Source organism: Rana temporaria, chromosome 1 (assembly GCF_905171775.1).
Source record: "Rana temporaria chromosome 1, aRanTem1.1, whole genome shotgun sequence".
Lineage (NCBI taxonomy): Eukaryota > Metazoa > Chordata > Amphibia > Anura > Ranidae > Rana > Rana temporaria.
Genome location: NC_053489.1, coordinates 620,878,337 through 620,901,592, shown reverse-complemented (window position 1 = coordinate 620,901,592; position 23,256 = coordinate 620,878,337). Strand labels below are relative to the sequence as shown.

The 23,256-nt window shown below is 45.7% G+C and overlaps 1 protein-coding gene across 1 annotated transcript in view; it reads right to left on the bottom strand.

Moving 5' to 3' along the window:
• RNF4 (ring finger protein 4) overlaps window positions 1-23,044 on the bottom strand; it is a 28,537-nt gene extending 5,493 nt beyond the window's left edge. Inside the window, exons 1-5 of the mRNA XM_040335306.1 lie at window positions 23,029-23,044; window positions 20,634-20,651; window positions 16,421-16,544; window positions 5,430-5,515; window positions 2,254-2,263 (exon numbers count right to left, since the gene is read on the bottom strand). Coding sequence (XP_040191240.1) covers window positions 2,254-2,263; window positions 5,430-5,515; window positions 16,421-16,460 — 136 coding nt within the window. The 5' untranslated portion in view covers window positions 16,461-16,544; window positions 20,634-20,651; window positions 23,029-23,044. The remainder of the gene's footprint in view (window positions 1-2,253; window positions 2,264-5,429; window positions 5,516-16,420; window positions 16,545-20,633; window positions 20,652-23,028) is intronic.
• Between the last annotated feature and the right edge of the window lie 212 nt (window positions 23,045-23,256).

Sequence of the window (23,256 nt, the reverse complement as noted above, 5' to 3'; positions counted from 1 at the left end):
ACATGGAGAATTTGGAGGCCAAGTCAACACCTCAAAACGGCTTGTTGTGGCTGCAGCCACCGGTGTGTGTAAAACCGACAGTCAGCTGCTTTGCTTTTGCCCAATTGCTTTCACACTCCTCCAGTACTGGCCCTCGCTTGCCCATCTGTGGGCTTCTGAAAGACATGCCGGGTTTAGGGGAGGGAGAAGAGCAGACACACGTGTGTGCATTGCAATACACTCAGTGGAGCCAACAGAAGACATTCAGGGTCTTTTAGAAAAAAAAAAAAAAAAACAGTTACATCCAAGCACCCCCCAAAAATGTCGAGGCCTCCCATCCCCACATATGCATACGTGTCGGAAGTGCCTACGAGTGAAAAACGTAGATTACAATACACGTTACATGATCACTGCACAGGTTGAAAAGAGCACTAATTCTAGAACAAGTCCGCCTCCATAACACTAAACTGATGATCTATAGGGGGCTTTTAAAGCATCGCCTATGGGAAACATAGGGTACTGAAGTTTGACGCCATTTCAAGGGCGCACACAAATTTTAAGGGGTCACGTGTTAAGCATCCATTTACCTGGTGCAACCTTGTATGTTATTTTTTTACCAAAAATGTGGGTAGTTTATTGTGTTTGTTTGCCCTAAAATTCACTTTAGTGTGTTTTTTTACTGAAATTATGCGTTTCCTAGACCTTTGCGATAATATCCAGGGACATAAAAAATTGAAAGCACCAAATATTTTACTCACGGGTGTCTGCTTTCAAAAAATATAAAATGTTTGGGGGTTTTATGTATTCTTCAGGGCTAAAATTATTTTTTAAACATGTGTGCAAATAAATTGCAAAAACTGCTCTGGCAGTAAAAGGGTTAAACCATTCTTGAACCATCCTGCAGGGTGCATTATCCTGCTGAAAGAGGCCACTACCATCAGGGAATACCGTTTCCATGAAGGGGTGTACTTGATCAGCAACAACGTTTAGGTAGGTGGTGCGTTGAAAGTAACATCTGCATGAATGGCAGGACCCAGGGTTTCCCAGCAAAACATTGCCCAAAGCATCACACTGCCTCCACCAGCTTGCCTCTCAGTGCATCCTGGTGCCATCTCTACCCCAGGTAAGCGACACACACAGAACACACACACACACAGTAAAAAAACAGGATTCACCTTCTTCCATTGCCCTGTGGTCCAGTTCTGATTTTTAGGTGCCCATTGTAGGCACTTTTAGCTGTGGACACTAGCCAGCGTGGGCACCCTGAACAGTCTGCGACTACACAACAAACTGCGGTGCCCATTTATGCCGCTTTCAACAAATCAACCTCAGGGACAAAAGCTTTACTCGCTGCCCAATATGTCCCACCAACTTTTAGATGCCATTGTAATGAGATAATCAATGTCACTCAATCTGTCAGCGGTTATGTCTGATCAGTGTCAATTTTCCTTAGAAATGGACTCCAGAAGGCTCTCCCCATTATCACTACAGAGCCTTTAGTTCCCTGCCAGTGGGGAGCGAATCCGTACTACCACCGAGATCTATTTAAGGGCCTTCTTGACAGGATAGAGATTGGGGAACCCATACAAGTACTATGCAAAATTATATTTGAAGTGTGTGTAAAGTCAACACTTTTCTTTTGATATTGGAAAGGGTAGTGAATGGTTAAGACACAAAGCTTCAAGTCCCTTTGTAATCTTTTTAAGGGCCAGTTCACACACCCAGCCCAGTGCATTTTTTTTCCTACATCAAAAACACAGAAGGACACCGAGGCACTTATATGAAAGGAGTATGGCCAGGCCTAGCAACATTCTCAAGTATAATAAAAGGTTGTCAGTGAAATCCAGCCAGGTCCTCAATGATATTGTAATTGCACCGAGTTTTGTTGGTGGACTGCAGTCTGTAAATACAGTTCAACATCCCTGGGTCTGTACATGCAGGACCACATTGCTTTTAGATTACATTGACATTTTTACAGTTCTAGGTCGACTGATAGTAAGAAAATTACTACTTTCAGCCCCTCTGTCTATGTATGCCTCATGGTGCTATGAAATGGGACCAGATTATGTTCAAAAGTTGAATGGGGTAGGAAGCGGCACAAGACAGCTAGCCTTCTTGGGCAGATAGTATTAACCGATTGTGCCAACAATTTTGCTTTAAGAACGAGGCAGGGGTTCAAGAACAAAGCATGAATGCATGAGGATGATCTTTGAGGAATGAACAATCTAATTGTGTTGTTAGGTAGGCAATACAAGGAAACCAATATAAACTCACCTTCGACAATCTGGTAAAATTGAGAAAAATAGGAGGGAAAAAGAAAAAATACTGTTAAAAAATTAAAACAAAAACAATGGCAATAGTACAACCTTATAATAGCTATATGGATGAACAGAAGCAGTGATTTGCACAGTCACATTGATGGCCCAGCTGTAACAGAACTAGCTTCTAACCAGCCTTGGGCATATGAGCGGTGCCTCAAAAAAAAAAAAAAAAACACACACACACACACACACTTAATTGCCCTAGACCTGGTCCTTCACCACCTGTCTGTATAAGGCAATAGGTAAATGATAAATATGTTGCAACAATATTGTTACAATGCATTTACAAAAATCTTTATGCACAGATTAAAAGAGATGTATTTTTTTTCTTTTTTTTTTTTTTTAACACATACTTATTTAGGTGGATGCTGCATCTGTCCCCCGGCTTCTCTGCACTGAGAACCAAGCAATCGAACATCGATGATGGCTCGGTTCTCATAGCTCCCCGAGCAGAGAGCTGCTGCCCGTCAATCAGCAGCTCTCCGCTTTGCTCCTCCACGCTCATTGGAGCGCCGAGCTGTGGATGGGGCGGGGAGCGGCCCTCTTAACGGCTTTCTGAGACAGGCATCAGTCCACCGATTCCAGGGACGTCAGCAGAGAGTGGCCCTCAGACTTCTCTCTGCTAAAAACGGGTCACAGGAGTGCAAAACTAATTGCACTCCTGTGACCCAAAGGAGAAGCCCAGCCAAACAAGCTCAGGCTGAACTTCTCCTTTAAAAAAAAAAAAGGACTGTCCTCTGATCAGCACGTCAGTTAAAGCAACCATAAAAGGCCAATTTACACCAATGTCAATTCTTGCCAACCCCTTGAAAAAAGATCAGCAGTGGAACACTTTTCAGAGGGTGGTTGACGGGGCTGGGAGGCAAGAAGTTCTCCCTGCCCGTTAACCCAGAAAAGCCTGTGACCTCATTCATTTGAATAGGTTTCATTCAGTGGTGGTATTGGCCACCGAACAAAGAAGGAGGTATTATTTATGCCATCATGTGTAGACCCTCCTCTGGTCACAGTGTTAAGGGGGCCAGTCAATCCATGGCTTAGCCACAGTTTTATAGGTAAAAGCAACCATTTTTACTGAATGAATTAATGTCTATTGTTTTGATTAGCTGTGATTGGCCCTGTCTGTACCATGTGATCACTGTGACCAATCACAGCTAGGAACACAATTGTACACAATGAATAAAATGAATCAGCCATACAATTGTCATGTGAGCTGCTGTGATTGGTAACAGCGATCACATGGAACCTGCAGCTTGCCAGTACAGTGATCAGTCACAGTCTGTGTCCAATTGAATTGGCGTCCACCAGGAACCATTAAGGTCCCACCCAGCTGTCATTTGACAATAGACTGGGTGGGAAGTGGTTAAAGCAGAACTAAATCAACATTTTAAATTCTATTGAGCAGGCAGGCCTTTATATATCAGAAGAAACCTGCAATATTTTATAACAGAAACAAAAGAGAAATAAACTTTTTGTTCTTTTTTCGCTTGTTTTGCAAAAAATAAAAAGTAGTGATCAAATACCACTAAAAGAAAGCTCTATTTGTGTGAAAAAAACAATACTAAAAATGCCATATGGGTACAGTGTAGCATGACTGCGCAATGGTCATTCAAAGAGTGACAGCGTTGAAAGCTGAAAATTGGCCTAGGGTGAGACCGACACATACGTCTCTCCATTAGTGCATGTTGCAGCTTGAGGGACTTTTCTTTCACTACATGCTGATGTTTAGTGTGCATTCACACCCGAGCGTTTTGTAGCCTGAAGCATGAAGCTCCAAAACACTAGAGGGAAACATCTCCACTCCAAAACGTCTGAAGCTCAAACAAGTTCTGGACCCTTTCTTGTTGCGCTAATCAGGCCGATTTGGGCGTTTTGAACGTTTGTATTGCCATAGAAACTAATGGAAACGCTCGATTCAAGCATCTAGCACGACAACGAGCGTTTCTACGGACGTTTTGTCGCTTTAATCTGTTCTGTGAAATAGAATATTCACCCAGGAAGAAGATAAAAAAAAAATATCTAAAAACATAGCAACAAATGATGAAGGAGATGATCATTTTTCCTATTGGCTAAAAAAAAAACAAAAAAACACGAGGCTCAAAATCGGACAACGCTGTATGCAAACGCGCGAATACGCCGGAAAAAACGCTACGCTCAGGTGTGAATGCAGCCTTAGAGTCAGGACGAGCTCCGTTCCTGGCTGGCACTCGTAACACGTGCAGATTTATTGGGATTATCTAGAAGCCCGAGTGGTACCCATGGGAATGTTTGAACATTCTTCCAGAAGCGCATTTGCGAGGTCAGGCACTGATGTTGGACGAGAAGGCCTGGGTCAGTGTCTCCCTTCGAATTTATCCCAAAAGGTGTTTTATCGGGTTGAGGTCAGGACTCTGTGCAGGCCAGGCAAGTTCCTCCACCCACAAACTCGCTCCTCCATGTCTTTATGGACTTTGCTTTGTGGCTGAAAAAACACGTAGTTTGATGTATGTTGGCTGAAAATGTTCTGCCGTCTGTATGCAAAACAAGTTCACGGACAACGCCCTTCGGACAAAATTCCTTGGATTTGTCCGATGGAAGTCCGATCGTGTCTATGAGGCTTAAGAGCTCCCTTCACTGGAACTAAGGGGCCAAGCCAAAGTCCTAAAAAAACAACCCCACACCATAATCCTCCCTTCACCAAATGATTTGGACCAGTGCACAAAGCAAAGTTCAATAAGACATGGATTAGCGAGTTTGGGGTGGAGGAACTTAACTGGTCTGCACAGAGTCCTGACCTCAACCCGATAGAACACCTTTGGGATGAATTAGAGCAGAGGCCTTCTCGTTTACATGAGTGCCTGATCTCACAAATGTGCTTCTGGAAGAATGGTCAAACATTCCCATAGACACTCCTAAACCTTGTGGACAGCCATCCCAGAAGAGTTGAAGCTGTTATAGCTGCAAAGGGTGGGTCAACTCAATATTGTACCCTACGCACTAAGACTAGGATGCCATTAAAGTTCATGTGCGTGTAAACGCAGGTGTCATAAAACTTTTGGTAACATATCGTGAATTTAAATACAATTATATAACCATCGGGCTCCAATTTTGTTTGCTCCAGAATTATGTTGTGTGAAAGAAATAGAAACTTACCACCACAGAGTCATTTTGGGTCAAGTCTGTTAGGTCGACAACGGTTGACTCATAGGATTCACAAGTCAAATCCACAACGTCTTCCACTGTACACATACAAAAATAATCTATTACTGTTCGTGGTTTTCCAATTTTGATCTTTAAATACAGATTTAAAGCATAGCTATATATTTAAATCGCATACCCTATCAAACCAACATTTTGCCATTTGGAGAGGTTTAAATATAGCATTAGAAAAACACTTTACATTAGAATTTAATAAAGAGATTATATATATTGTGAAGGACTAGCATCAAAGCTAGAGCTTAAAGGACACCGCCACTCGCTGCGTCTTTTAAGGGCTTTATTTGCCCATTTTTATTAAAAAGAAATCCAAACAAAATCAAATGTTTCCCTCGCAGGGGTTTCAACACTCCTTTTCATCAATCACATGACATTCAGCCTCCTGGCTTATACATACAGCAGTGCTGCTCAGGCCTTCCACTTCAGGCTCTTGTCTGTCTCCTACAGACTATTCCATTGGCAACACTGTCCATTTAGATAGCAGCCCCTCGCTGCTCCGACCCTCAGACTTGGGTCCACTGCTCCGACCCTCAGACTTGGGTCCACTGCTCCGACCCTCAGACTTGGGTACACTGCTCCGACCCTCAGACTTGGGTCTCTGGCTTCCCCAGTGCACACCTGCACTCGTCGGGAGGGTGGAGCCCAGAATGCTGGTCCTGACTATACCATCAGGCCCACACACACCTGAACAATCAGTGTGCCATTGAGTCTCAAAACCCAGATCCAGGACTGGGGATTTCATCCCACCCGGATCTCCAAGAAATCCCCAGGCTCCAGGTCCCAAAGTGGACTTTTGTAAATAATGAGGAAACTGAAAAAAACAAACAAAAAAAAAAACAATTTCCTCCCAAACAAGCAAATACACTGGAACCCCTCAACTTTCCTGGTGGAGAATCCTGTATTCAGACACTGGTGGGGTACCACAATACAAAAAAAATTTTTATATATATATATATATATATATATATATATATATATATATATATATATATATATATATATATATATATATATATATATATATATATATATATATATATATATATATATATATATATATATATATATATATATATATATATATATATATATATATATATATATATATATATATATATATATATATAATTTTTTTTTTTTTTTATAACAAAAAAATTAAGGATTAAATAATAGTATTTTTGTTCTTAAAAGTGAAGTCTTCCTTTTCCAGTTCCATACAATGCAAAATAGTTACATATGCAACATCATGTTTTAACAACTAAAGCCGTTCTCCAAGTTTGTCACCTTAACCACTTGCCAACCAGCCACTGTACATGTACTGTGGCAGGTCGGCTCTAAGGTGCAAAACTATGTACCTGCATGTCATTTTGTGCAATAGACAGCGGGGGAGCATGTGACGATTGGCCAGAGGGGGAGCCAATCGGTGGGTATGGTGGACGCCTGCCAGCCACCCGAGATCGCTCCCCAGAGAGGCAGAACGGCGATTTAAACAAGGCAGATTGCCATTCTGACAGGGGAGAACACAGTGATCTTGTGTTCCTAAGCAGAAACACAAATGTTTCCCCAGTTAGTCCATGCCTCAGAAGACGATCAATATTTTCGAAACGTACGTCAGGCTACGTCACGTGCTACGTCACTTCCGGGTGTACGTCAGGTGGTTCGACTGGAACGCACGCCACCACCAAGCAAGCACACGCTGGTCTCTGAGACAAGCCAACTAGCGCTGTTTACACGCCGGCTTCTATTGGCCACGAGTACGGCTCTCAGTAGACTACGGTCCTCATTTTGTTTATTTTTTTTAGTTTACCACTACTTTTTACTTATGCATTAGTTGTGCACCTCTTGCTAGGTGTGAGTTTGGGGACATTGTTACTGTCTGTATCATTTGCAGCGGCTTGTCCTTCAGCAGGCTATTGCATGGCATTATTTTAATAAACAGAGATTTTATCTAAGCAACCAAGGTCTCATGCTATATCACACTATTGGAGCCCCCGATTTTTCTTTTTGAGGAACTAAGAAAATAGAAAACTGGGAACGTTTAGAGTCCACACATCCATTTGGAAAAGAGAGGAAGCAGCGGATCAGCAGCCACAGGATTCCCCGATATATGCATGCTACCCCAAGAGGGGGCTTCGTTCTGGTGAGTGGGGAAACTTGAGGGGAGCACCGGGATCACGCCGAATTCTGTTGTAGGAGCACCTCATCTGCCACACTCCGCTTCACCAAGACTCTTTCATATATTATATATGTTTTTACCTATGCGTAAGGACTAGTGGACATGGATGGACTTTAGTTGTTATTTATACTTACTGTTTCCAGGATTTTCTGCATTTATTTTCATTTAATTTCCTTAACATTTTAGCAGCACGGATCATTTTCTATATCATATGTGGTTAGACTGCAGTCGCAACACTGATGCCGGTCTTTATTGCATTTGACACTGACCTTTGTCATATTACTGCTGATATTTTTGTATCGTGATAACATTAACTGTTAGGGTGAGGTCCCTTTTTGTTTATTAGGGATACATCGATACATGTATAACTACTGTCTAGCAGCACATTTTCTTTAGCTTATGCGCCTCACTAGCAGAGCACTTAAGTGTAGCTGACGGCTTTTCCAAGCCTAGACTCATTGGCCCCTGTGGGACACCGGATCATACCTCTTAGGCTTTGTTGGTCTATTGGAGACCCAGGTACCCCCCTTGGGGCTATTTTTGACACCTATTCCTGGTTAGGTATTACACCTCCAGGGCCACATTACAGCAGGTGTACACTTAGGCAGCGCCACTTATCCTACTCACGTATCTATATCTCATCCCCCACACAGTTAGCAAGCACCTCCTAGGGACACACTTAACCCTTTGATCACACCTGGGGTTAATCCCTTCCCTGCCAGTGTCATTAGTACAGAAACCGTGCACATTTTTAGCATTGATCGCTGTAATAATGTCACTGGTTCCCACCCCCAAAAAATTGTGTCAGTTAGGTGTCCGATTTGTCCGCTGCAATGTTGCAGTCCCGAAAAAAAAAAAAAAAAGAACAAAACAAAATAAAATAAAACCACACCAACACATAAATCGCTGCCATTACTAGTAACAAATAAATAAAAAGGCCAAAAAATATTACATAGTTTGTAGACGCGATAAGGTTTGCACAAACCAATCAATATACGCTTATTGGGATTTTTTTTTTAATCAAGAATATGTAGCAGAATACATATTGGCCTAAATTGATGAAAAATGTTGATTTAAAAAAAAAAAAAATTATATATTCATTGGATAGTATTGTTTTATAGCAGGAAGTAAAAAATACTGTTTTGTTTTCAAAAACATTTTTTTTGCGTGTTTCAAGCACAAAAAGAAATAACCACAGGGGTGATCAAATAACACCAAAAAAAAGCTCTAGTTATTTGGGTATAGCATTGGACAACCGCGCAAACGTCAGTTAAAGTAATGCTGTGTCGTATCAAAAAAAAAAAAAAAAAAATGGCTCGGTCATTAACCACTTCCAGCCCCGGAATGTCCAAGCCATTTTTTGCAATATGGCACTGCGTCGCTTTAACTGACAATTGCACGTTTTTTTTTTTTTACCAAAATCGCAATAAGCGTATATTGATTGATTTGTGCAAAATTTATAGCGTCTACAAAATAGGGGATATATTTTATAGCGTTTTTATTATTATTATTTTTTTTTACTACTAGTAATGGCGTTGATCAGCAATTTTTATTCGGATTGTGACATTGCGGCGGACAGATCGGACACTTTTTTGGGACCATTGACAATTATACAGCGATTAGAGATAAGAAACAGCCACTCATTACTGTATAAATGTCATTGACAGGGAAGGGGTTAACAGTAGGGGGCGATCAAGGGGTTAAATGTGTGTCCTAGGGAGTGATTCTAACTGTGGGGGGCTGCCTGGGGGAGGAGATCGATCGGTGTTCATACCATGAAAGACAGGTCAGTCATCTCCCCCATGACAGAACAGAGTGGTCAATATAGACAGATCTCCGTTCCGTTCCTTTCAGGAGCGATCGTGGGTGCCCGGCGGAGAACACGGCCTACGGGCACGTGCATCGGCCCCGTCGTCGTGCCGCGAGCGCACGCCCCCTAGTGGTCTTGAAAGTGGCCGGCGTATAGCTACGACGATTTGCCCAGGAGAGCCAACCTGTAGCAGTATAACTGCAGTGGCCGGTCCTCTAGTGGTTCCAGAACTGAAGTGGTTAAGGTCCCCTTTCACACAAGGCCAGAATCCATCCAAGTGGATCAGCGTGCTCAGCAGGGGATCTCTCTGCCGATCCCCGTTAAGCAGGTGGACTACAGATCAGTGTCCCCTCGGCACAGCCCGCTGCTCTCTATGGGGCGGTTGGATGGAAACAAACTGCATGTCCGTTTCCATCCAATGGTCATCCACTCCATACCGCCAGACAGATGGCGAACGGATCCCCATCCGGATCGGATGCCGGTGGGTGACAGGGGACACGTGTCTGCTGACATCCGCCGCCGCCGCCCCATAAAGGAGAATGGATGGACCATGTTGGTCCAAACAAACTTTTTTCTTCACTATCTTCTGCATTAGATCCAAGTGCTGAATGAACTGCATGTTGCTTCAGCTACATACAGTAAACAGTGCAAGGTTCTGGCTTTAATACAGAGACTTCCCATCGCTGTCTCCCATTGCTCAAGGCGGACTGATGACATCACAATCTCTGGACTTGGCCAATCAATGGAAACTTTGTATTCATTCACAGAACACAAAGCTGCCAAGCCAATGAATGACTGAACATTGATCAGATTGACTGTTTTGTTCTTGGTGTAAAACGGGAAGTCTGTCTCACAGGTGGAACCTAGCACATACAGTGCTGAGAGCCAATGCAGCAGTTAGGAAAGGAAATAGCTTGGTCCAAACTAAAAGTGACAGGAAACCTGGAGATTACCCTTAAAAAAGGATTTTTGTACTCACCGTAAAATCCATTTCTCTGAGTTCATAGACGGACACAGCCTTCATTGACCTTAGGGTTATGCTTCTTCCTACCAGGAGATTTAGGCAGAATTCTACAGCACTTAAGGTGTTAAACACTTTCCTTAATGCCGCTCCTCCCAGGGGGCGTGGCTCCCCCAGGCATAACCCACACCCTGCTTTAGCAGCCTCAGTTCGTAACAAGCAGTACAAACAAAGGAGGGGTGGGTGCTGTGTCCGTCTATGAACTCAGAGAAATGGATTTTACGGTGAGTACAAAAATCCTTTTTTCTCTTTCGTTCATAGACGGACACAGCCTTCATTGACCTTAGGGACGTCCCCAAGCAGTGTCAAAAAAATTCGAGGGGTGGGAAAAATAACACAGCAATAACAGGTTACACCCCAAACAAAAACCGGAGTTACTCAACGGAGGAACTCCAACCTTAAACTGCCGCCTGTAACACCCTGCGGCCAATGGAGGCATCCGAAGATGCACTCACATCCACCATATAAAACTTTGAAAAAGCGTGGACCGACGACCAGGTCGCAGCCTTACACACCAGTAACACAGAGGCTTGGTGTCGGAAAGCCCAAGAGGCCCCGATCGCCCTGGTCGAATGCGCCATGACCCGAAAGGGGGGCGCCCGCCCTTCAGGGCATAGGCCTGAAGCACAATCCGTCGGATCCACCTGGAAATGGTGGCCGACGAAACTGCCAGGCCCTTACTGGGACCGGACACAAACACGAACAGCGAGTCCGACATCCGGAACGGAGCTGTCGCCGACAAGTAAACTCGAAGGGCCCGAACCACATCCAAAGAATGTAAAGTGGCCTCCTTCGGGTTCTTCGGCTGAGGACACAAGGATGGAAGAACAATGTCCACATCCAAGTGAAAAGCCGAAACGACCTTAGGGAGAAAAACGGCTGCGGCCGCAGCACCACCTCATCCTTACGGATGACCAAGCAGGGAGCCTTGCAAGACAAGGCCGCCAGAACAGACAGACACCCGTCTGATCGAGGTAATTGCTACCAGAAATAAAATCACCTTTTGTGACAATAAAACAAAAAACCTCCCGAATGTCCTCAAAGGGAGCATCCCGAAGCACTGAAAGGACTAAATTCAAGTCCCATGGGGGTAATGGAGGGTGCACCGGAGGGGCCACCTGCCAGACCCCCTGACCCAACGCACGCACCCAGGAGTGCGATGCCAAGGGTCGCTGCAAGTAAAAAACAGCCAGAGCAGAAATCTGGCTCCTAACCGTACGTAAGGCGAGAGCCTGAACCACTCCCTGCTGCAAAGACAGCAGAATCCTGTACACAACGCATGTACGAGAGTGCCAGTTCATCTCCCCACACACAGAGAAGTAGGCCTTCCATGTATGAGGAAAAAACCTACGTGAGGTAGACCTCCGTGCAGGCAGCACGGTAGAGACCACCGAGCCCAATAGGCCTCGGTCCTTAAGCCCCTGGCTCTCAACAGCCACGCCGCTAAGGCCGGTGGCTGTGAAACAGGGTGGAAGATTGGACCCTGTAACAGAAAATCAATTCCCAGGGGAAGACGCTAGGGGGCGTCTGCCAGCAGACGCACCTGGTCCGCGTACCAGAAGCGACGCGGCCAATCTGAGGCAATCAGGACCGATAGAATCCCTACAGCTTCTACTCTGCGCAGCAGGCGAGGAAGAAGCTTCCGAGGAGGGAAGGTGTAAAGTAGGCGACAGCGACCCCAAGGAGCCACCAACGCGCCTGACGCGTCCGCCCACGGGTCCTTAAACCTGCCCACGAACCGTGGCACCTACCGATAGAGACGGGACGCTAGAAGGTCCACGTCCGGAGTGCCCCACTTTCGGCACAGACCCCGAAACACCTGCGGGTGGAGAGACCACTCTCCTTGGCCCAGTGCAGTGCGACTTAGGTAGTCGGCTAGCCAATTCCGTATTCCCGGAATGTACCCGGCCGATAGAGCCGGAACGGACCCTTCGGCCCACCGAAAGGATGCGCGCGACCCCCGTCGCTGCAACAGAACTCCGTGTGCCTCCCTGATGATCAACCTACGCCACGGACGTGGTGTTATCGGACAGGATCCTGACCGGTCGGCCCTGTAGATCCAGGGACCACCTGGTAAGGCAAAGCTTGATTGCTCGGAGCTCCAGAACGTTGATCAGTAGGCAGGACTCCACCTGAGTCCAGTGCCCCTGGGCTGACTGGGTGCCCCAAGCGCCCCTCCCCAACCGGAGAGGCTGGCATCCGTCGTGACCACTGTCCAGTGGCCTGCAGAAAAATGACTTTCCGGCCCAAAGCACCGGAAACGCCAGCCACCATACCAGGGGAGACATGATCAGATGACTCAACTGAATCTGGTAATCCAGAGATGACGGAAGCTAGTCCCATCGTGACAGCAGTTCCCTCCGTAGTACCCTGGCGTGGAATTGGGCATACGGAACCGCCTCGAAAGAGGCTACCAACTGACCCAGAACCTTCCTGCAGAATCGCAGAGATGACCGCTTCTGGGTCGGCAACTGCTGCACAGCAGATAGCAGAGTCTGAAGTTTTTTCTGCTAGGAGAAAAACACTCCCGCCCCGGAGGAATCCAGGACCAGTCTCAGGAATCCCTGAGACGGAATCAACCCTGATTTCAGGACAATCCAGAAACCAGCCGAACACTCGGAGAGCCTGACACGTGATAGACACGGCTCCACCAATGCAGAGCTCGAAGAAGCTCGTAGGAGAATGTCGTCCAGACATCCCATGATAACAAACCCCCGCTGTCACAGCCGGGCCAGTATCGGTACGAGCACCTTGGCGAAAACCCGCCGAATGGGAAGGACACCATTGAAAATGGTCCCCCCCGACCGCAAAGCACAGAATCTCTGGTGATTTGAGGATATGCAGGTACACGTTCATGACATCCAAGGATGCCAGAAAAACCTGACAAAACAAAACGAGGGACTTGAGGCCCAGGATCGACCGGGCCCCATCCTCCATGGGGACACAAACAGAATGGAGTAAAACCCCGAGACCGTTCCAACGAGGGAACTGGCACAATCACTCCCCTGACCAGAAGATCCTGGACAGCCCCTGACGGAGTCAACCGGCGAACCGGAGGAGGCCAGAAGCCGGAGGGAAAAAACCTGTTTGGCAGACAAGAGAGAAACTCAATCTTGTACCCCAAGGAAAACACTTCGCAATGCGAAGCCAGTCTCCCACCCGAGACACGGGCGGGAGCAGACCTTCAGGCGGAAGCAGGTATGTCCGCAGACTTGTTAGGCATGCGGTATCCGGTGCGCTGCTACCCCGCAGCGGGGATTCAAGCACCATGTAGACCTACCCCCACCGCACAGGGCGAGCGAAAAAACACTCGGAGGTAGGCAAGGAGGGTCTTTGCACAGGGCGAGGTCCCTAGCCCTTCCCAAACCGTGGGAACAGCATGCGCTTACCATCCTCAATGATGCCAGTCAGGGAAGACCCAAAAGGTCCGTTCACCCTTAACGACCATCACCAAGGCCACCTTAGAGGTCCTTCTTCCAGCTCCTGCAGCAGGAGCTTCGCCCTTTTAGTCGGGGCCTGCCAGGGCCCCGGCCAGAGCCGGCCTCACCGCCGAACCCACCACCGTGAATAGGGAGCGGGCCATGGCCTCCACTCTCCTATCAGCGGGATCCTGAAATGCAGGAGCCCCTTCCACAGGCAATGTGGTGGCCTTGCGCAGTCTGGACACAGGGGGGTCCACTGGCGGAGGAGAGACCTACTTTTTTTTTTTTTTTTTAAAGCCCCCCTCAAGGGGGTAACGGGTTGCAAAGTTTTTTGACAAACTTTTTGCGGTGCATCCCATTCCTTGTAGAACATATAGTCCAAATAAGGAACACAAGGAAACACTTCAGCGATGCGTGGTAGTCTGCTGGTACTGACACGGAGGTGTCTCCGCCACATCCTCAATTTTTAGAGCCTCACGCACCGCAGAAACAAGAGCTCCAACAAATTCTTGCCAGCAACTGACTGCAGCAGAGTCATCCTCACTATCCATAAGGGTTAAAACCCGCAGCCTCTGACATAACAGAACCAGAAAAAAACAGCGATTCTGTGTCATCCCCAGAAGCAGGCTTCAGGGAGGGGGCGCTTTTTTACCCCCCATCCGGGCACTAGCTGCTTCAAACCTGGCAAGAAACCCAGGACAGCCAACATAACAGATGTGGCAGGGGGAGGGGCGTTAAGGGTTAACTCAGGCATAGCTTGAGTTCCATAGTGTCAGCGCTGAGTCACCCACCCTGCAAGGCAGGACAAAAAAAAAAAAAAAACCCACTGGTCACCTCCTTGCTGCTATTGCAGAGCATGGGGGCCCCCAGTATTCACCACCCCACCCAGCTGCAGAGGGAGCTGAAAAACCTCAGGTGTGCTCTGATGTGCTGACTGTGATGTGTATTCACCTCATGGAAGATTCACAGCACTAAAACTGTAACAGCACTAAAACTGACCAGAGGCTGTGCCGAGTCATCTCAGGGAAGAATCACATCGTTACCAAGGAGATTTCCAAGATGGCCACCATCTGAGGTAAAAATTACCTCATAGAACACAGCAGCACTGACTGCTTTGTCTGTTACCTCAGAAAAGAATCACAGCGTTACCAAGGAGATTTCCAAGACGGCCGCTGTCTGAGGTAAAAATTACCTCATAGAACACAGCAGCACACAGCAGCACCCCCCAGAGTAACAACACAGTCCCCCTAACACACGGGCCCCGGTGGTAACAAAGAAAACCCAGGAGGCCCCCCTTCACAGCCACTACCCAGTCAGGGGAAGGAGGGAGAGGAAGGGGAGAGAGGAAAGCAGGGCGGACCCTCAGTCGACCTCCCCAGGGAAACCACCAGCCAGACCACTTACCTGAGTAAGGGGCCACTACTTACCTGTCCTGCGACTACCCGGCTGGAGGTATCCCAGACAGAACCAACGTCCGTAAACGGCATGGCTGTCGGCCAGACACACTGTGACAAAGCCATAGAGACCGGTCATATGTGTGCCCTAGAACCAAAGTTCCCCGGCCGCCCCTGGAGCAATGGGGCCTGTCGTGGACGTCCCAAAGCTGAGCTGAGGGCCGGCACACGCTCGAAGGCCGAACATGGGGGGACTACAAGAGTCGAGGACCCAGCCTGTCACCCAGTCGGCTGTTGATAGAAGAATCGCAGGATTCAAAAATGCAGGAACAAAATAATAAAAAAAGCGAGAAAAATCGCCAGAAAAAAACTCCAGAGTCCAGGAACTCCAGAGATAGCCTTGACCTCCTGTCGTTAGGCAGAAAACAAACTGAGGCTGCTAAAGCAGGGTGTGGGTTATGCCTGGGGGAGCCACGCCCCCTGGGAGGAGCGGCATTAAGGAAAGTTTTTAACACCTTAAGTGCTGTAGAATTCTGCCTAAATCTCCTGGTAGGAAGAAGCATAACCCTAAGGTCAATGAAGGCTGTGTCCGTCTATGAACGAAAGAGAAAGACAGTTTTCTGGAATGTGAATACATACCGCTTTCTGCAAATAAACCAGCCTATACAAGTGACCATGTGGTTGCCATCATCCCTTGTAAATTTATAATGCGAAAACCTAAGTAATGATTACACCTGTGTGAACATATGTATATTATTGGACATGGTTTACTGTCTGTTTTTCAATAAATGTTTTCCTTATTCAGATATTAAAGACACATAATATCCCTGATGAAGATCAAACTTTAAAAGTTTTTGATCTGAAACGCGTCGGATCAGCTAACCTTCTACAGATTACCCCTTAGTGGGAATTTCTGTTATAACATGGCATGGTGTCTATCTGCTATTCATAGGTCTGTAATCAATGTTTTTTTCACTATATTGTTTTGTATTGCAATGTAGATTTGTACTTTTTCTACCTATATGTATTAAAAACATTTTTTTGATACATTTTTTTCGTTGCCTACATAATCCCAACCCTAGAGGTTTTCGCATTATAAACATACCGCTTTCTTCCAGCTCTATTAGCTCAGAAACTGCTGTCATCGCACTAGTTGAAGTTTGTCCTCTTCTTCTCTTTTGTGAAGATCTGGTTTTTGTGGAATGAGATCCTTTACGCTTTCTCTGGGTCTAGAAGAGAAGAAGAGAATGCATGAAGAAGAGGAAACTAAAATCATTTGTGGTCAAAGTAAATCTTTCAAAAAGTGAGAGAGTCTTTCAAAAGAGGATTTTTTTTCTTGACACAAGTAAAACTGAATGCTCTTATTTATATTAGGTAGCTATACGATATCGCAATTTTTTACCATCTGCCCAAAGTTAAAGACGATCCTCCAGCCAGACTGATTTATGGCATAAACAGCCTTACACAACAACATTTATATAAAAATATATTATTTATCATACATACACACACACAGGCCACTATTAGGTACACCTTTGCGCACTGGGCCCATCGTTCTGCATTTCATAGGCCTTCCTCGCCTCGACACTCAGGCCCCATACACATGTCCGAGGAACTCGACGTGCCAAACACATTGAGTTCCTCGTCGAGTTCAGTGTGGAAGCCGCCGAGGATCTCGGCAGGCCGACTTTCCTCATTGAACAACGAGGAAATAGAGAACATATGTATTTTCGGCCCGACGAGTTCCTTGTCGGCTTCCTCGCTGAAAAGTGTACACACGACCGAGTTTCTCGGCAGAATTCAGCCAGAAACCTCGATCGGAGCTGGATTCTGCCGAGAAACTCGGTCGTATATATGGGGCCTCAGACAGACACGCCAGCCAGCAACGCTAAGGTGCCAGGCTACTGAGGCCAGCCACACAGCAGGGTTCCAGCCAGAAAACCAAGGGACAAAAATGTTATTTGGGGACAGCGTCACATGACCGCGCAATTGTCAGATAAAATAGCGCAGTTCTGCTTTTTATGAGATTTTTGATGGCTTCCCCTGCGGATGTTATTTCTGTGATGACTTTGATGTATTTTTTTCTTCTGTACAATGGTAAAGTGAAATAAAGCACCTCTGTTTTTGTAAAAAGTAGCACAGTGCCACATCGCAAAAAATGGCCTGGTCATGAAGGGGGGGGGGGGGGGGGAATCGTTCGGAGCTGAAGTGGTAAATATAGCTCTTCTGCAAATTTGCAGGTCAAAAAAAAAAAGTTATGGAGGGGGTCTTGAGCAATGAAACTAGATCTGGGCAGAAGACACATTCACCTCCACTCATTTATAACACCTCCACACTAGACATGAGCAAACACATACACTTATGCACTAAAAGTCATTCATATAGCACTACTAGCAAAGACAGGAATTCACACTTAAACTAAAAGCATATAAAAAGCCAGAATGATTTTAAACCCAACTGTTATGGATGTCATACATGTTTTGTTGCAAAAAAATAAAATAAAAATGCATTCGCGCTCTTGAATTGGAATACAACTACACTATAGAGAAGGAGAAGATTGAAATAAAATATAGAATTGTTGACATTAGCCAGAACACGAGAGACTTTGTAGCAAAGTGCACATATGTTACTACTTGATCTCTGCTATTCAGCTATAAATGTATACATACAAGCCTTCAATAAACTGTTTGGTGAACAGAGTTGTAAAAAATTAAAAATATCTGCAGAACTTTTTAGATAGAGTTAACGTAACAAAAAAAAAAAGTTTTATCTATACATATGCATTCGCTGACAAACATTTGTAAATTGTTTTACCTTCCAAAATAGTTTGTGATTCTACCCAGCCACCCTTATATTTCACACCCTTCTGCCACACACAGGAAGGATACAACTAATGCTTTGTGTTTTAATGCATTTTGCTTCATTAGGTTTAAGGGCCCTTTCAAACGTACGGACCGTATGTCCGCATTTTCATCCGTCCGTTTGCGGATGAAAACGGGACATACATGGGTCCCTATGTGATAACGGGTGTCAGCGGATGAACATCCGCTGACACCCGTAATTTGTCCGCCTCCACAAAGATGCGCATTTGCAGACGGAAGAAATCCTATTTTTCTTCCGTCTGCCGGATCGGATGAATACGGACATACGGTCCATGTTCGTCCGATCCCCCATAGGGGAGAGCGGAGGAAACACAGGGCGGTCCTTGCACAGTGTGCGGGGACCGCCCTGTCAGCTGCCAGCTCAGCGGGGATTTTACGGAGGATCCCCACTGAGCTTTGCGGACACACGGAGCGGATCATTACTGATCCGCTCCGTGTGAAAGGGCCCTAAGGGGTCTTTCACACAGAGCGGATCCGTATTGATCTGCTCCGTTAGCCCGTTTGGCTCAGCGGGGATTCCTCCATTAATCCCCACGCTGAGCTGTCGGCTGACAGGGCGGTCCCCGCACACAGTGCAGAGACCACCCTGTCTCTCCTCCCTAAGACTTGGAACTAAAATGAGTGGGCACTACAGACACATGCTAAAAACGCAGACAGTGTCAAGTGTGTTGTCTTTATAAGCCCTGTGTACCCAGACCCCCCACCCCCCCTTGCTGCAGTCCAGAAATGATCAGCAGCAGAGAAGGAAGGGAAGGACTCTCAAATGTAAACACAGGTAGTAGTTTCCATATGTGATTGGTCATTACAAAAGCACAGAATCACTCTCATCGGCTCTGCTTTTTGCCTGTGATCCAAGCTGTATAATGACAGACTTTTAAAGGGCCCACTGAGCAACCATGTGTGTTTTTTTTGCAATGTTGTTAATATAGACAACATTTCCACCACCATTTTTTTTTTTTTTTTCTGCCTCACTATACAGCGTTCTAGAGGTGGTTAAAGGGACCCTTGCTAAAGTGTTCAAAACTGTTACTGCTAAGAACTTTGTAAATCCCTACCATTCTCTCTGCCCACACCTCTGTTATAAACGCTGAGTTCTCATTAGAAACAGACACTACTTAGGGGGCTGAGCAAATTTTGCATCCCATCTTTTATAATAACTGCATCACATGCAGGACACACAATAAATGGAATAAACCTTACTTACACTGCTATTCCAGCATTGTAAATATACACATTTCTGTGGCAGCGACTTCCAATGAAATAGGTTGTGCAGACCATACACTTTAGGTCCATGTGTAGGTGTAACTATGATGCATTAAAGCAGTGGTTCTCAACCTTTCTAGTGCCGTGACCCCTTGATAAAATTTTCCAAGTTGTGGGGACCCCCAACAGTAAAATTATTTTCGAAGCGTGGGTTGTCAGCACCCAAGGCAAGAAAAGGAATTTGCGCCCCCAACCCATGGACATTTAGCGCTCCCTGAGTCCCTTCCACTCGTACAGTATTAAAACCCCTTCTGGTACATTTTAGGATGTACCACTCTTTCTCTTTGTTCTCCTTACTTTCCCTTTTATCTCTCTCTATCCTAATTTCTTGTTTTTTTTCCCCCATCCCTCTCTCTAACCGTATTTCTTGTTCTTTCTCTCCCTTTTTCTTTGTTGCTCCCCCCTCTTTTTTCCTCTCCCTTACATTATTCCTTCTCTTACTCCTTGGTGGAGGGTGGGGGAAAAGGGACGAGTGGCAGTGCTGGCGGGGAGTTGGGATAAGTGGCAATGTTGGGGGGAGTTCTGATCAGCCAACTTAGGTGCTCTTGATCAAGGTCACCTGCTGATCTGAGAACTGTAGTGGGGACTTTTAATGGCAACTATAATCACAGGTAGTGTTACTCACTGTGTCTGCGACTTTGTGGTGTTTCGTAGCAGTGACACCTATACCGAAATCAAAAGATAGGGTCTCCTCCAGCCCCTCCCACTTCACATTCCTCACCAGTAAGCTGACCTCTAGTCTCTGCCCCCAAGCCATGCCGTGAACTGAATGGGCGGGTGCAAAAGTGGCCTAGCTGGGTGTCCACAGGCTCCAGGGACAGCCCTTCTGGGTGGCTGCAAAAAGGCTGGGAGAGCAGTGTGGGCTTCAGGAACAGCCCAGGATATGGTGACCCCTGGCTAACCATCATTTGACCCCCAAGGGGGTCCCGACCCCCAGGTTGAGAACCACTGCATTAAAGGAACTGATATGTTTCTACATACCCATCTTATTCAGCAAAGCGATCAGACACATTTTAATACTTACACTATTCATGCCCGGCGTTGAATAGGAATATATAGATACAAAAAAGTGAAAAAATACACCAGACAGAGTGCAGAGTGAGAAGTCAGCTTCTTAGAGTGTGATGGTGCCCATTGTCATAGCAAAGATTAGTTAAGATTCCAGATTCTTACAAGCTTGCTCTTCAGAACCTACAGAGAAGCAAAATGAGAAGGGAGGAATAGATGTTACCCAACTCAAAATATTTAAAGACCTCTCATAACAAATATGCATTGCTCTTGCTAAGCTCACCATACAAATGCTAGTTGCTTGGCTGCAGTGCGGACTTCAAAAATCAACACGCCACTCACTGACTGGAACATGCACGCACATCGGGAATTTTGGTTTGACCTGCAGCATACTTGTTTTGGGTCAGTGTCTCCGTATAAATGCCAAATATGTATTTTCTGGAGTTTCATTTAAAGGCGATTTGCAGGAAACATTTCCCTTCTTTGGTTTAATGTGACTCTGTCCTTGGAATATTTTCTGAACAAAGAAGTCTGTTCAAACATCTTTTTCCAGCAGATACTGACTCACATCATCACTATGCAAAGGAAGGAATATATGGACAGCCGCACTCTAAAGTCTATGACTAAGCATTGAAGTTCAATGTGAAACGCGTCAGCCGTTTTTCCCACTGTATGCTGGTACCTGTAGTGCATTTTTCTTTTACCCAATAAAGGGCACGTCTTTTTAAGACTTGAGTATGACTGTCCATATATTCCTTCCTTTGCATATCCTGCGCATTGCCGGCACCCGTTGGTTCTTGAGTGGACAAGTGATTACCCTAGGTGTGCTCACCTGGAGCGGCAGCTTCCCTACACATCATCACTATGCTACGGAGCTATCGTATAGCAGGATAGGCAACCTCAGCATTGCAGCTGCTGTAGAACTACAAGTCTCATGTGACACAGCCTTCCCTGTCACATGCCGTGGTTCTTTGGCCACGCAAAGAGGGGCTCGAGGGCAGCCTGTAAGCTTTCTATAGGGGCACTCACTGAAGAATTGGAGCCACGAGCACCAACAGAGAACCCGAGACAAGGAGGATCGGAGCTGCTCTGTGCAAAACCATTACACAGAGCAGGTAAGAATGACATGACTTTTTTTCTTAAATAACAAAGCAGCTTTACAATCACTTTAAAATTTCCCAATAACAGTTAGCTGTCATTTTAACCGAGCATTTAGCAAGGTTTCAACTATTTTCAAGCAGTGCTGAAAGCCTGCAGCATACGCCTTCAATAATTAACCATCTCTCTTATTTCTATTCAGACCGGCTCCTTTTAGATTAAAGCTGATCTCTGACCAGATGGAACAGTTTATTCTATCACAATCACTACAGCGTCCCTGGCGCTCGGACATACAAATAAACATTTGCAAAACTCTCAGACAGAGCCGACACCGCCCAGGGTTAGACATACCCACTAGTCACCAACAATGATAGGAAAGAAAAACTAATTTCACAAGGACCCAAAAGTATAAAGCCGAAACATCCAGTTCTGTCAAATCTAACGATGCATATAAATCGAAATGTACCAAATAAATGGCTGCCAGCGTCAGCATCAAACTCATGTGTCAATCAGTGAGGGGATACACAGCTGCATTCTACTTTGTATGATCTTCAGTTCTCTATGACCATCCATGTAGTTTCTCATTCCTGGAAAATCTAAACCACAATCTAAATATTCACTTCCAGTTCTTGAGAAACATACTCCAAAAGCTTTAGAGACATTGCTATACTTCTAAATTACAAAAGTGAAATACTTTAAGGGCTTGTCCACACATGCGTGGATTATGAAGAATGAAGCAATGCATGCCTATAGCAGTGATGACGAGTTTTTGTTGCGTTTATGAAGTGTTGCAAAAGCTTTAAGAATGCTCGATATATGCCAATGAAAGAGTTTTTCTAGTTGGAAGTGCTTAAAGGGGAAGTGATATGGAGCAGAGGTACCCAACCACAGGGCCATGAACTGGTGCCGCTCCGTGGCCTGTTAGTAACCAGGCGCCAGCGATGCACTGCAGGAGCGAGCAAAGCGTCTCAATGTTTATTTACAGGACCATTATGTGAATGAGCGCAACTGCGTTTGCCAAGGCCACATCCCCGAATTGTAAATTGAAAGACCAGTTATGAGAAGACCCCTTCTGCCAGAATAATTACACCAACGTGAGTTCGCTTCATTAAAAGCATCACTTTTTCTTTTAGTATCTGTGTACAATACATGACTGAGTGCAGAACAGCCCCGCCTCCCTATACCAGCCATCAATCTCCACCCCCTTCCTGTTGTCCTGCCCAGCAACTTCCACCCCTGGTGATTGTGGTACATCAGCTGAAGAGGACAGAGGTGGTCTGAGAAATCTTATGGCTATGTATCTTCCAGGATAGGATCAGTAAGAATGAGACACTGCCATGCCCCCCTACTCATGTACTCCAGATCAGCTCCAATGTCCGCCAACACTGGTGTGGGACAGGAGTGCTCTGACTTAAAGGGTAACTAAAGGAAAACATTTTTTTCGCTAAATAGCTTCCTTTACCTTACTGCAGTCCTGTTGTTCGTTTGTTCTGGGACACAGGAGCCTCCGCTGCCTCTCCCTCAACACACAGTTAACACTTTATAAATGCTTCACTAACATCCCATAAATGCTCTAGGTGCAGTTATAGAGCATTACCACTAAAAACCAATGGGGGCGTTTATGACTGATGAAAGCGAAATGCTGCTCAACACGACCCAACGCTACAGCTCCTGTGTGTACAGCACTGTG